The sequence below is a fragment of the Ambystoma mexicanum genome, chromosome 9, assembly GCF_040938575.1.
Source record: "Ambystoma mexicanum isolate Mex_15411 chromosome 9, UKY_AmexF1_1, whole genome shotgun sequence".
In the NCBI taxonomy this organism is placed as follows: domain Eukaryota; kingdom Metazoa; phylum Chordata; class Amphibia; order Caudata; family Ambystomatidae; genus Ambystoma; species Ambystoma mexicanum.
In genome coordinates this window covers 745,567,968-745,580,865 of record NC_090931.1, presented here as the reverse complement: position 1 = coordinate 745,580,865, position 12,898 = coordinate 745,567,968, and the positions used below count along the sequence as shown (strand labels likewise).

Genomic DNA, 12,898 nt, shown 5'->3' with positions numbered 1-12,898 from the left:
CCAATTGTGTCCATGGCACTACACAGAAAAACACACACCCATAAGGATTATGTAGGCAACTATGCCCCCTAAAGGGCCAGTGCTAAAGAAGAGAGTTGAAATGGATGGAGCTGAACCTCAAAATAAGTACGTGGTGGGAATAGAAACGTATCTACCAGCGTACTTAAAATACTCGTGTTTTCAACTATCCTCCAAAAATCGTACCTGAATCAATAGAAATCGAACGCGATTTAATAAAAGAACTACTTTGCACGAAGACAGCTGCTTCGGTTGCTTTGAACTGCGAGAATCCCATTAGCCAATGTTTCAAAATAACTACCAGCTACGTTCGTAAAGTGTGAATTAATCTGCTCAGAGTCTAGAACCACAGACACCCCAATGTTGCTGTTAGCTGAGAACTTCCCTCTTCTATGTTTACAAAAACGTACGGTGCCCCACTGCACGTAGTTGCCAGGCACGCTCAATCGCATTTTCCACCTATTTCCGAAACCAAAGAATTAAAATCACTGGCGACTATCGAACCACTGACTTCTGCCATTGCTAACTTTATGGTAGAGGATGGCAGGCGTGTTTTATAACAAGAACGAGAGGAGTATTGAAAAAAAACTACAGATCGATCGGATCCAGAGAATTTCCTTGGCTTTTTGCAGGGCCACCGGGGTGGCCATACTTGAGAAGACAGCCAGAACCCCCTGCATCGATGTGCTCCGTTGCTGCTAGTCTTGCTTGTGCTGGAGAGCGGTACTTTCAATTTCTCTGGTCGGAAAGATGGTGGTGTCCTTATTCACAAACCTGGCGTTCCTGATATTGCTTAGCCCCGCGCTGAATGAGGCGAGCGACTCGCTGGCAGGTAATATGTTACCCCTATTGAAGGATCCAGCCGTAATCTTAAAATTCAGGACAAGCGCCGCATTTATTGTGATCATTGTTTCATTTGGTAGCATAGACATGGAAGAAAGAAGGATCTATTTTACCTATCGATCCCTAACAAAATGGTAGCCATGTTAGCGTGTGCTTACATTCCCAGCAATTCTAATGGAGGACAGAACGAATCTCTGCGTTTGCAAATAAGTGTTAAATGACGTAGTACACTGACGGTGTAACTGATCATCAAATACAATGGATACATTTAAGATTTTATGACGTGTCACACATTGTGTCATATTCATAGATTTAAAAAAAATAAAGCACCTAGTGGCAAGGGAGAAGGTGCTCTGGAACGCACTTGCTCGTTCCGTTCTGGAGATATTTATCCAATCCTGATTTGTATTTTGCATTCCTCGATGTATAGTCCCGCACTCGCTGTTATACATCTAGGATTACAAACCTTGTCCGGTAAAGAAAACAAGCATTGGCAAAATGTAATCGTTTTGGCTTTTGTTACCTGCCAAATGCCTAAATACTTCTGCACTAGCCAAAACTATTGACGTTTGGCAATGTTTGTAACAAGACCACAGAGAAGGACACGCAGTGCTCGTAAATAATTGAGTGGCCGAAGCAGATCTGGTTTTATAACACCAATACTGGGTTTACAACTTCAAATTAAGCCATGAATTCACACATGGCCACTTTAAAAAAACACTGGCAGGCACTTGGAGCACAAAGTTTGATTGTAATGCTGGATTAAAGCGAGCTCAAAGACGTCCCATGATGAGGTGTTTTGGGCGCAGAGGGGTAGGGACTGGGTGGGAATGGCCATAGGGATTAGCATGCCCAGTCAATGGGTGGGCCAATAAACTAAAAACTTTGTGTCCCACCTCATGTGGCATCCCTATCTGTACTCTAAACAACACCTATAACTATAACTAGCAACAATCTGTAAAGGCATAAGCACATTGCCACTTTCTAAGTTTCTAATGGTTGGGTTGTTAGGAGTTCTTATTACCTCAGTCTTTGGACCTCAGTGTAATGTGTGAATGGTGTGTGGACACACTCGGTGGGAGCCAGTGAAGGCAGGCAAGGTGGAGCACACCCTTGTTTGCCTCTTGCCATTTCATGCACCTCTTCTCCCCTGAAATCCAAGAATTACCATGGGTTGTGCCTCAATGAGATGGAGCAGGTCTGGTGGGTAGAAGGTAGGCAGGGAGCAAGGGAAGGGCAACAATTCCCTAAACAAAGTAGAACACTATGTTATCACAATATCACACTATGAATTACTTAAGGGTTGACACAAAGATACACAGACTAGGTGAATGCTGGTATGCAGTTGCTTTAGCATTGTTTAGGTTCTCACTTGGTCTAAGTAAAATGGGGACAACAGTAGTCTTGTACATCAGCCTTTTCTTATGTTTGTGGTAAAAAGGTGGTGAACAGACACATATACATTACAATCCTAACTATCCATATCGCACACACCTGAAACACATTGACGGCTACCCAGAGTATAAGAGGGGGAGCATAGAGTCACACACTGAGTGAGTTGGAGCCCGAGAAGGCAAACTGGGTTGCCTAGATATGGTATGGTATTGTTTATTTATATAGCGCCTATACACAATCAAGTGTTTCAAAGCGCTCAAGGAGGGTGGGAACACAGGGGTGGGGTGAAACAGTCGCTCAGCACCCTTGAAAATCTGAGACGATAATAGTCTGCACAGGCAGAGTACGTGCATAAATACATTTAACAGTATGGGATATAGAAAATAGGCCTGACAACGATTCTGCAATTTTAACAGTACAATTAGGGGTGAAGACAGGGGAGAAATAGACAGACGATCTTCAGGCGTGGTGCGTACGGATCGAGCAAGTGCACAGAGGGTCACAGGGAGGGGAGGGTCAAGTGCACCCTGTCGGTTGAGACTGGGGTAAGTGCAGAGACAGCCATTCTCTTGGGTTAATTCCTCAGTGTGTTGAGTGTGGGTGGGGTGTAGGGCCCTGAGGCAAGTGTGAGAGAGGACTGGCAGGGGTGCCGGGGTCCAGTGAGACTCTGAGGTACACCAGGTGGCCAGTCAGCAAGGAATAGGAGGAAGAGAGGGAAAGGACAGAGAACTAGGTTAGCAGGGTAGAGGGAGAGAGAAGGAAGAGGAAGGTCTTGAGGAGTTCTGGCTCAAGACGTAGGGTGACAGGGAGGCTATTCCAGAGGGAGGCACCTGCTGAGGATAAGGATCTCCCACCAAATCTCTGCTTGGAAAACCGGCTCACTCGCAGAAGGTTGGAGGTAGATGAGCAGAGGGCTCTTGAGGGACAGTATTTAGGTAGGCAGCGCTGAAGGTAGGTGGGTCCCAGGCTCCAGAAAGCCTTGTGGACAATGCAAAGGGTCTTGAATTTGGCCCTTGCAGCCACGGGGATCCAGTGAAGGGATTTCAGCGCCGTAGAGATGCAGTCCCTGGGCTTGAGTCTAAGAATATGTCCTGCGCTTCTGTTCTGGATCAGTTGCCGAGGGCGCAGGGCAGAAGGAAGGTTGAGGAAGAGGCTGTTTCAGTAGTCCAGCCTAGAGAGAACCAGGGCTCTAGAGACAGTGAGCCGCTGGGGGAAAGTGAGAAAGGGTAGAGTACCCATGAGGAGGTGTAGTTGATAGTTAGACTTGTTAGAGATGTCTGAAATGTGAGAGGAGAAGGAGAGAGTGGAATCAAAGATGACCCCAAGGTTTCTTGCTCAGCAGGTGGGTGCAACGCAAAGGGAGGCCGGCCAGAGGGAAAGTGGGAGCAGGGATCCCAATGCAAACAATCTCAGTCTTAGTGGCATTGAGGCAGAGATCGTTTGCAGCACACCATGACTGAATAGCGTACAGACAGATATGAGCGAGGAGGAGGCAGAGGGTAACCTGAAAGATGGTTGCGTGTCACCCGCATAGCACTGGAAGATAGAGGTGAAGGTGGCAATCACCCGTGCCAGGGCAGCCATATAGACGTTGAAGAACCAGATGGATAAGTTAGATCCCTGGGGAACGCCGCAGGTTGAGAGAGTGATAGTCAAGTGAAAGGCTCTGATTTCCACCTGGTATGGGTGGTCGGAGAGGAAGGAGGTTAACCATGCCAGAGCCTGACCAGCGATTCCCAGGGTGTCGTGGGGACCTGTGATCAGGATGTTGTGGTTTACCATGTCGAAGGCAGAGGAGAGTTCAAGGAGAATGAGGATAGATGGGGTGTTGGTGTCGATTTGAGAGGAGATCTTCACAGGTCTTCAGAAGAGCAGTTTCTGTGCCTCTGGACGCCTCAGATTTCTGGTACCCTGAAATCGATCAGCGGAGAACAAAGCGCCAAGACGCAGAGGGCTTGAGAGGTGGAAAGGCTGCAGAAAGCTGGCGAGGGAAACATGTCACCAAGGAGCCGGAAGGGGGTTGCTCAGGCAAACAAACACCAAAGAAAAAGCCTGGTACAGGTGCACGTTCCGCTGGGTATGTGAGAGGGCCAGGAGTGTCCGAGGGGCAGCGGAGGAGACCCTGACATGGACACACGGCAAGCTACAGAGAGAATTACAGTCAGTAGAGCAGAAGGAAGCCCGGTTTGTGAAAGGCACGAGGCGCAAATAAAATATGTTGTAAAGGAAGGATACCCATATGGCGAGAGACGCAATGAAGATGAAAGCTTCAGTTGTCCATTGTTGAAAGAGTGTGATAAGAAACAAAGTGACAGCGAGGCTGCGTGGACGTTTACGCAAGTAAAGGGACTTTTTAAGATTGTGAATTATGGAGGGCTCGATGCACGAGCTGAGAACTGTAATTTTTGTGGAATTAACAAGAGGGTCTCGGACCCGTTGTCACGACCCGTGACCCAGAACCCCACTGGCATGGTCACATGCCAGGTAGGGTTAGGACTTGGGGTTCATTTGGGGCCCCAAGGGCCTTACATTATCACCAGGGACTCTCCTAGAGTCAGTCCTGGCGGTATCAGGTATTAATAACGGCACATATATGGTCGCCGTAAATAATATCACCAGGAAAAAATGTTGTGGCGATATTATTTGGGTGACCATATATGTGGCGATGGGGGTGTCCCCCCCGCATGTTCCATGCAATAATGTCGCCACAAAAAACGACAATTTTTCGGCGATATTTTTGTGGCGACATTATTACATGGAACCGTCCTGGCGCCTTTGGCGCCAGGCTCATATTTGGAATGGGACTTGAGGGGACTACTTTTTGTGTGGAAGCCTGCAGCCAACATGGAGACACCCACACAGTCTAGTCCAGAGGTCTTCGAACTATGGGGCGCGCCCGCCCCAGGGGGGCGCAGACGCCTCCCAGGGGGGGGCGCCAGAGCCCAGCATGAAATGTGTAAAAAAAATAATAATAAAATAAAAAAATACAAAAAAAAGATAAATAAATACATTTTGTTTTGTTAGATTGGAGGAAATGGGAAGGGGCAGCTCACATGGTCAGACCGGGCCATAAAACGGTCTTAGGCACCAATGAAAAAATGGCCAGCAGTTGCAAATGGATATTCAGTGTTTAGTCATAGACTGTTTGAATAGTACCGAAGGGGTTGTTTTTTGTTCAAATGGTGTTATTTCAAGAATATTTATTCAGCAACAATGGTCAAAACTACTAGCTGCATAGTGAAGTAACTCCTCAAACTGGCCCACATTAGCCAAAAAAGTGGCCCATTTTTATTGGCCTACACTAGCATTTTGCATTTTTGGTACGGTCATCGCCCTATTGCCCTATAGGCCAGTCCAAGCCTGCTGGCTCATCCATAATGGGTGAGAGGCATCCACCCACTGGCAACCTCACCCATTATGGAGGAGCCAGACCAGTGAAACACTGAGCACTCCCTCAGCTGCTTTTTCCAGCTGAGGGAGTGCTCCTGGGCTGGCTGAACTGTCAAAGGGAAACTCTGTTTACTTTTGACAGTTAATTTCCCCAGCCGCACATGACCACTGAGCCATGCAACGCTGGGGGCGTTTTGCTTCGCCAGCCTTGCATAGCTCATTGGAAATGCTGGCTGGGGCACTGCATGTATGTATGTGCGAGGGGGTGCTCCTGCGCCTCCTCGCACACACGGGCAGTGCAACCTGGAGCGGGGCATTTTAGCAACCATGCGAGGTACGTTTATGGCGAATAATTTTTTTTATTTAAATGTGTATGGCTGTGTATATGCTTGTGTTATGGGACTGTGGTGGAAGCAGGATGGGCGGCAGCACTGGGATAGTGGTGAGAGTAGGGTGGGGAGAGCCCAGGGTCTGTACTGGGATTAGGGTGCGGTGACGGCACGCAAATGTTTATAGCGGTTTCTACATACTTTCCATCTGGCACATTTTGGGGGGCCCGGCCTGCCCAAACTTTGCTCAGGGGGGGCCCAGGCTAAAAAAAGTTTGAAGACCACTGGTCTAGTCCCTAAGAACCAGACTGTGCGTTGCAGTGTTTTAAGGTGTGGTAGCCTGGACTACTTTACCTGGACTACTTTACAGGAGTAGGCTATATAAACCACACCCAAGCTAAAGAACATGCTTTGCGTTATTCTGCAGCCAGCAGCGTGACGCTCATCGTGTTCAGAGACCAGCACCCGGCGTTCCTGGAATCGCGGACCTGCAGAGGAGACAAAAGAACATCATTAGCAGTCCCAGCTTACCTGCAGCTTTCCATTCTTCGATCCCGGCTGCTCGCGGTCTTCCATCCCGTTGGCAGCATCTTCAGGACATCACGCACGCACCGGAACGTAGCACCTGGAGGGGAGAGAGAAAAGGGGACAACGTTAAACAGGTTACTCACGGCAATCACAGCACTAACCATAACCTCCTCACCTGGCTGGGCATATCTTGGCCGGTTCCCCACGGGGAGCCCGAGAGCCCCAAATGGAAAAGCAGATTCAGGCAGACACAACGCGGCATGGCGGAAAACAACCGAGTTTTGTCTGCCTGAATCTGCTTTTCCATTTGGGGCTCTCGGGCTCCCCACGGGGAGCCCGAGAGCCCCAAATGGGAAATCAGCTGCAGGTAGAAACACTACGCGGCATGTAAACACAACCGCGTGTGTTTCTGCCTGCTGTGGCTATCACTTTGGGTCTCCGGTGCCTGAGCACCGGAGACCCAAAGTGATAGCCACAGCAGGCAGAAACACACGCGGTTGTGTTGGAAAACGCTGCGGTTTTTCTTTCCAAGTTTCTCAGGCTCCTCCGAGCCGGAGGAGCCTGAGAAACTTGGAACGAAAAACCGCAGCGTTTTCCAACAGAATAACATTGTATTTATGTTTGCGGTCGCTTCAAAAGCGACCGCAAACATAAATATGTTTTTAAAGCTGCGGTTTTATTTCTAAGTTTTCCGGGCTCCTCCAGCCCGGAAAACTTAGAAAAAAAAACGCAGCTAGTGCTTATTTTTTGTAAAAAAAATAAATAGCACTTACCGAGATTCAGCTGCAGCTTTCCTGCTCTGGTCTCCGGTCCGCGTCCTCCGAGTCCCGGCACTAATGAAGGGAAAGCCACCCAGCGGTAGACTTTGTTTACTACAGCTGGCTGGCTTTTCCTTCATTAGTGCCGCAAAAGCAAAAGCCAGCACAGGAGGGCCTCCATTTCACAAAATGCCGGCCCCCTTGTGCTTGCTTTTTCGAATTTTGAGCTTGAATAGCTCAAAATTTTACATAGGAAGTTTTAAAACGGAGGATGCTAGTATTTTTTTTTTTTTAATGTGGCCTATCTATTTTTGAAATAAATTTTTTTACTAGAGTATCCCTTTAAGAATGAAAATTGAGAAGAGGGTCTGGGACCCACCAAGTGAAGACTGGGAAATATAGTGCTGTGGGCACGGCCAAGTAAAGATTGTGAAAGATACAACCAATTGAAATATACAGGCCGAATCATGGAATTATTGTGTGCCGCGCAAGTGTGCGCAAGCGTGCGAAATGCAGCGCCAGCGCAAAAATCGCAGAGCAAGCGTGCGAAAGCAGCACACATCGATTCATGGACGTCCGTGCGCGTGTAAATCCTGGGATGTGCGCTAAAATCCTGCGTGGAGCACGCGGGCGCACATGTCATCAAACGGCGTGTGCTACGCGCACAGCGAAAGCGCACATAGCGCGGCACACACAACAAAAGTAGGCGTATCACAGGGCGTAACACACGGAATGGGGAACAACGCATGAACATGTGGGCGTTACGGGGGAAGTACGGGAGGCAAATGCGCGGAACACCCACACACACGCCTACAACACGTATTCATGGAATCGAACAGGGGAAACGCGTGCGCCAAAAAAGACGCGCTAATCCGGAAACACGTACGCCAGCAGGAAGAAGGCGTACGTGGCCCCGCGAGAATAAAAGTGCGCACAAACAACAAACCAGCTCAGATGCTACAATTAATATACCATTCCTCGCAGCAGTGGTCGTGGGACATCGCAGGAGGAGGAGGATAGCCAGGCCCAGAATTTTTACACCCAGTACCAGCCTTTTTGGGATGCTTGATGACCAGGTGTATGGGAGGTACAGGTTCCCACCACACATAATACTCGACCTGGTGAGTGAGTGGGAGGATGACCTCACATCACCCACCCTGTGCTCCCAAGCACTGCGCCCCTTGGAAAAGGTGCTCCATGTACTGCACTTCTTGGCCACTGGTTCATTTCAGCGGACAAGTGCCATAGTGGGGGGGTGGGTGTCACAGGCCACGCAGTCACGCTGCCTACACCAGGTGTTGGCCATCATGACTGCACGCTCTTCAGTCCGCAGGCACATATAAATGCCCAGAACACCTGCAGAAAGGCAGGCTGCCGTCCAGGACTTTTAAGGGGTGGCACACTTCCCCAAAGTGCTAGGTGCCATTGATTGCACCCATGTGGCTCTACGTACTCCCAGGGCAACTGAGCACATCTATAGAAACCGCAAGCACTGGGATTCCATCAACGTGCAGGTAGTATGTGATGCCAAGGGAATCATCACCTCAGTATATGCCAACTATCCAGGGTCCACCCATGACAGTTTAATTTTCAGAATGTCACCCCTAAACCGGGACCTAGAAGCTGGGCGGCATGGTGATACATGGCTGCTTGGTGAGTATAAATGCCTCTGCACATGCATGCATGTCAGATACTGAGTAATGTTACAACCCCACTAATGATACCCATCATCACCTCCCCAGAGGACAGTGCCTACCCCCTGAGCACCCACACGATGACGCCAATTCGGAACCCCACCACACCACCCGAGGTAAGATACAACACAGCCCATATTGCAACCCGGGGCATAGTGGAGCGCACATTCGGAGTGCTCAAGTCACGCTTTCGCTCCCTTGACCGCTCTGGTGGGCAGCTGCTATACGCGCCCTCAGTAGTGTGCAGGATCATAGTGGCAGCATGTGTCCTGCACAACGTTGCAACACACTGGGGCCTGCGGGTGGACATGGTGGTGCCCCCACATCCCCAACCACATGCATGGCCGCTGCACATGGGAGGGGAAAGGGCACGTGGTGAGGCAGCCTGTACGCAGCTGGTGGCTAATTACTTCACCTAAAATCACACCCCTGTGGAGTACACACAGCCCTGGCACATACCAGCTGTCAATCAATGATGATGACATAAGGGACTGTCACAACCACACCAGCCTGAGATTTGTCACCTGGAAGTGTTACATTGTGTGCATCCCTACCTACTGAAAGACGATCAATGCTGTGTCACAAAAAGGCACACATTTATGCTGCATGAATGACTACCCCCTTGCAAAATACAACATGAAAATAGTGCCATATCATCCAACCCCTCCCCATCTCAGCTACCCAACACACCATGGCATGTCATGCAATGTGAAACCAAACAAATTAATGCACAACACATGACACAAGTGTCACAAAGTGCACTGTCCCAAATGGAAACAGGCCACAGACAATATGCTCCCAGGAATCAATAACAAACAGCCCACATGTACAAATACTTACCAGCAACACAATACAGCAACATAGGATGAAACGGGGCCAAAATATGACAGTACAAAATCAAAGTAGTGCAAGTCTTACAACCTGAATAAGCCAGCACATCGACCCCTTCCAACTGCAGAGGGTTGCTGTCAGGCAAATGTGTCAGCGTACTGCATACAACATGAACTGGATCTGCAAAGGAGACGGCCTTGACATGAAGAAAGTACCTGTGAATAAGGAGGTAGACATGGATGCACAAGCACATATCAATACACCATGCAGTGTTCAATACAACAACAATCCCCACTAGGGATGTCCACACAGTTTTGACCACAAACTGCCCACACAGCTCATGGGAGCTCAATGTCACTGTGTAAGTCACTGTCACTTGGTCACACCCTTTGCAAGCCCATGGAAAGGGGAAGCAGGAGGGGTGTGTGTGTCAGGAACCCAAGCATCTAATCCAAACACAGGACAAGCCTGCATGTGCCCAGCTGGAATACACAGTGGATGCCCACGGGAGCCACACAAGGCTACACATTGTAAAAAATAAATGGCCATGTGTGGGCCGGGAGGGCGGGTGGGGGGGGCACCCAGGAGGTTCGAGGACAGTGTGCACACCAACACCCACCTGTGTGGATGTTGTGAAAAAAAAAATACCTCCATGGGCTCATGGCCTGCACGGCTACGCCAATGTGGGAGAACTGTTGTCGTCCCGGGAGGATAACTCAGCGGCAGCGTGTGCGTCTTGGAAGCAAGACGACACGAAGCAACAACAGGTTCCATCCCCGGGTCCGCGCTTAGAAACCTCTGGGTGTTTAAGCGCGTTATAAATACGTAACTAAGACAACAAAAAAAACCACAATTACGCAACTAAGAAAAACAAACAATTCCTGTAACAGCGCCTCGATGCCTGCGGGCTGGGTGAGCGCTTTTATAAATGTAAAATAAAAAAAACTCTTCACCCTCTGCTGCTATATCAGGAGGTGGCGGTGCTATGGGAGGCAACCCACACAAAGCCCTGGTATGGTCCTCCATGGCAGCAAGCATGCGGGTGTGGAAGGTCTTGTTCTGGAGGATGATAGTACGGAGATCCCCATGCAGCACCTCACGGGTTGCCTGCATTTCTGCACGCATGGCCTCGCGTGATGCCCGGATCTCCTCACGAGTTGCCTGCAGCTCAGCTGAGAGCGAACGTGTGAGCTGCTCCAGCTGCTGTTCTGCCCTAAAATTTCGGGAAGCCTCAAGTTCTACCAGATTCTCCCTGAGGAAATGGAGTTCTAAACTCAGGGCTTCCCTGTGGCCCTGGGACTCTACAGATGTGGCTTCGCGGAGAGTCTCCAGTGCCGCCCGTCGGTCCCTGTTGGGCGCCAACATGTCCTCCCTGTGTGATTGGCAAATGGACTCTGTTGCCTGCTGTTGGAGCTCCATCTGCCTTTCAGGGGGTAGAATGGAAGTGGCCACCCTCTCCATTGCCTGAGCCATCATTTCAACCGATGCTCCCTGTTGTGCTGGTATACCGTACATGGAGTTTTCCCATGCAGTATTGCCTGGTGGCGCACGGCCACCGCGTCAGCGGGCACCACACCTGTTTGGGGCAAGGCAATCTGCACCTTGCTGTGCTGGCACTGCCTGAGGCTGCAGTACTGCATTCCCCCTCTGATCTGCTGGCCCAGGAACAGGATCAGATGTTGTGGAGTGTGACCCTGCATCCATAACCGCCAAAGGCGGAGTTACCAACACTGACATCCCCATAGAGGGGTCTACCCCTGGTGCAGGTGGGTTGGACAGAACAGCATCCCTGCCAGAAACACTCACCTGCGACAGTACATGAGTCTCATCCGATTCAGCACCTGAATCATAGAGGTCTGGGGAGGTGCACCCAGAGACACCCGACAGTATTGTCTGCAGGAGGATTGGGTTTTCACCCACCACCACACCACGTCCTCCACTGGTGCCCAGTCCTGCCTGAGATTCCTCCTGGGTCTGCACCATCTCCTCCACCTCTACAGTATCAAGTGCGTCATCACCTGCAAAAACATAAAAGACAACAAATGGAAACAGGCATGATCACCATAGCGCACACACAGGCCTGACAAGCCAGAGATCCAGTACATGAACAACACATGCCCCACATGACCATAACCTTGTCATGCATGCACTGTCAATGATTTGGAAGGGGAGGCAAAAAGCTGACACTGAGGACTCCAAGATGGAAAATGAACACATGCGCTGCATGCTGGATAGCACTGTCATCACATATTAGCCTGTGAGTGGCATGGTCAATCCCCATACATGGCACATGCCAGCACACAGATGGCACGTAGCATAGCCATGGTACATTTGACAAGTACAGCCATATGTCAGTGAATGAGTACTGTCACCCATCCATGTCAGATGGACATGATGAGAAGAAAAATGCAAAATAGTGGGCCAAAATATGCATGTGCCACACACTGCAACACATCCAGTGTGCAATAATACATTGATGGCAGGCAGATGGATACATCAATGGTTGGTCACTTCAACATGACAGAACACAACAGTCATGTTCAACATTCAAACACGGACCAAAAATTAATGTGAGCAGGCCCTTACTCAATCAGCCTGAATGGTCAAATCATTCCCATAACAAGGTAATAAATGTGGGCCAATGTGGGTTGTAATCTATGACAGAAGCATTTCACATGTGCCATTAGGGCAGAAAAATGCATTGCAAAAATGGGAGGATTGAAACAATTAGGCTGACTGAACACTGAAAAATCAGAATAATGTTGTTGCAAGTTGACAGTTCAAGGGCAACTGCAGTAATGTGGCGCTAATTGGCTACTGTGGTCAGACGGGATACTGTCATACCCAAACCCAAGGCTGGTGAATGGTTTGGAGGAAGCACATGGGTGACCCATACCACTCAGGAGTACACACCCTCACCTGGCACTCCATCATTACACATCACCCAGGAAACATACACATGGATTAAAACACTTGCATGGGCACTCACCGCATCATAATCTGGTAGGTCTCCCACGCCTTGGATCTGTTCCTCTGTGACGAAGGTTCCAGCAACAGACTCCTGTTCAGTGAGTTGGTCGTCCTCTGGTGGAGACCCACCGCCAGTCACCAG

The 12,898-nt window shown here is 49.5% G+C and overlaps 1 protein-coding gene across 1 annotated transcript in view; it reads left to right on the top strand.

Moving 5' to 3' along the window:
- Nucleotides 1-437: 437 nt before the first annotated feature.
- The window catches only part of NEMP2 (nuclear envelope integral membrane protein 2), a 185,474-nt gene continuing 173,013 nt past the window's right edge, over nucleotides 438-12,898 (top strand). The window contains exon 1 of the mRNA XM_069615673.1: nucleotides 438-850. Within this exon, the coding sequence (XP_069471774.1) occupies nucleotides 769-850 (82 nt within the window). The 5' untranslated portion in view covers nucleotides 438-768. The remainder of the gene's footprint in view (nucleotides 851-12,898) is intronic.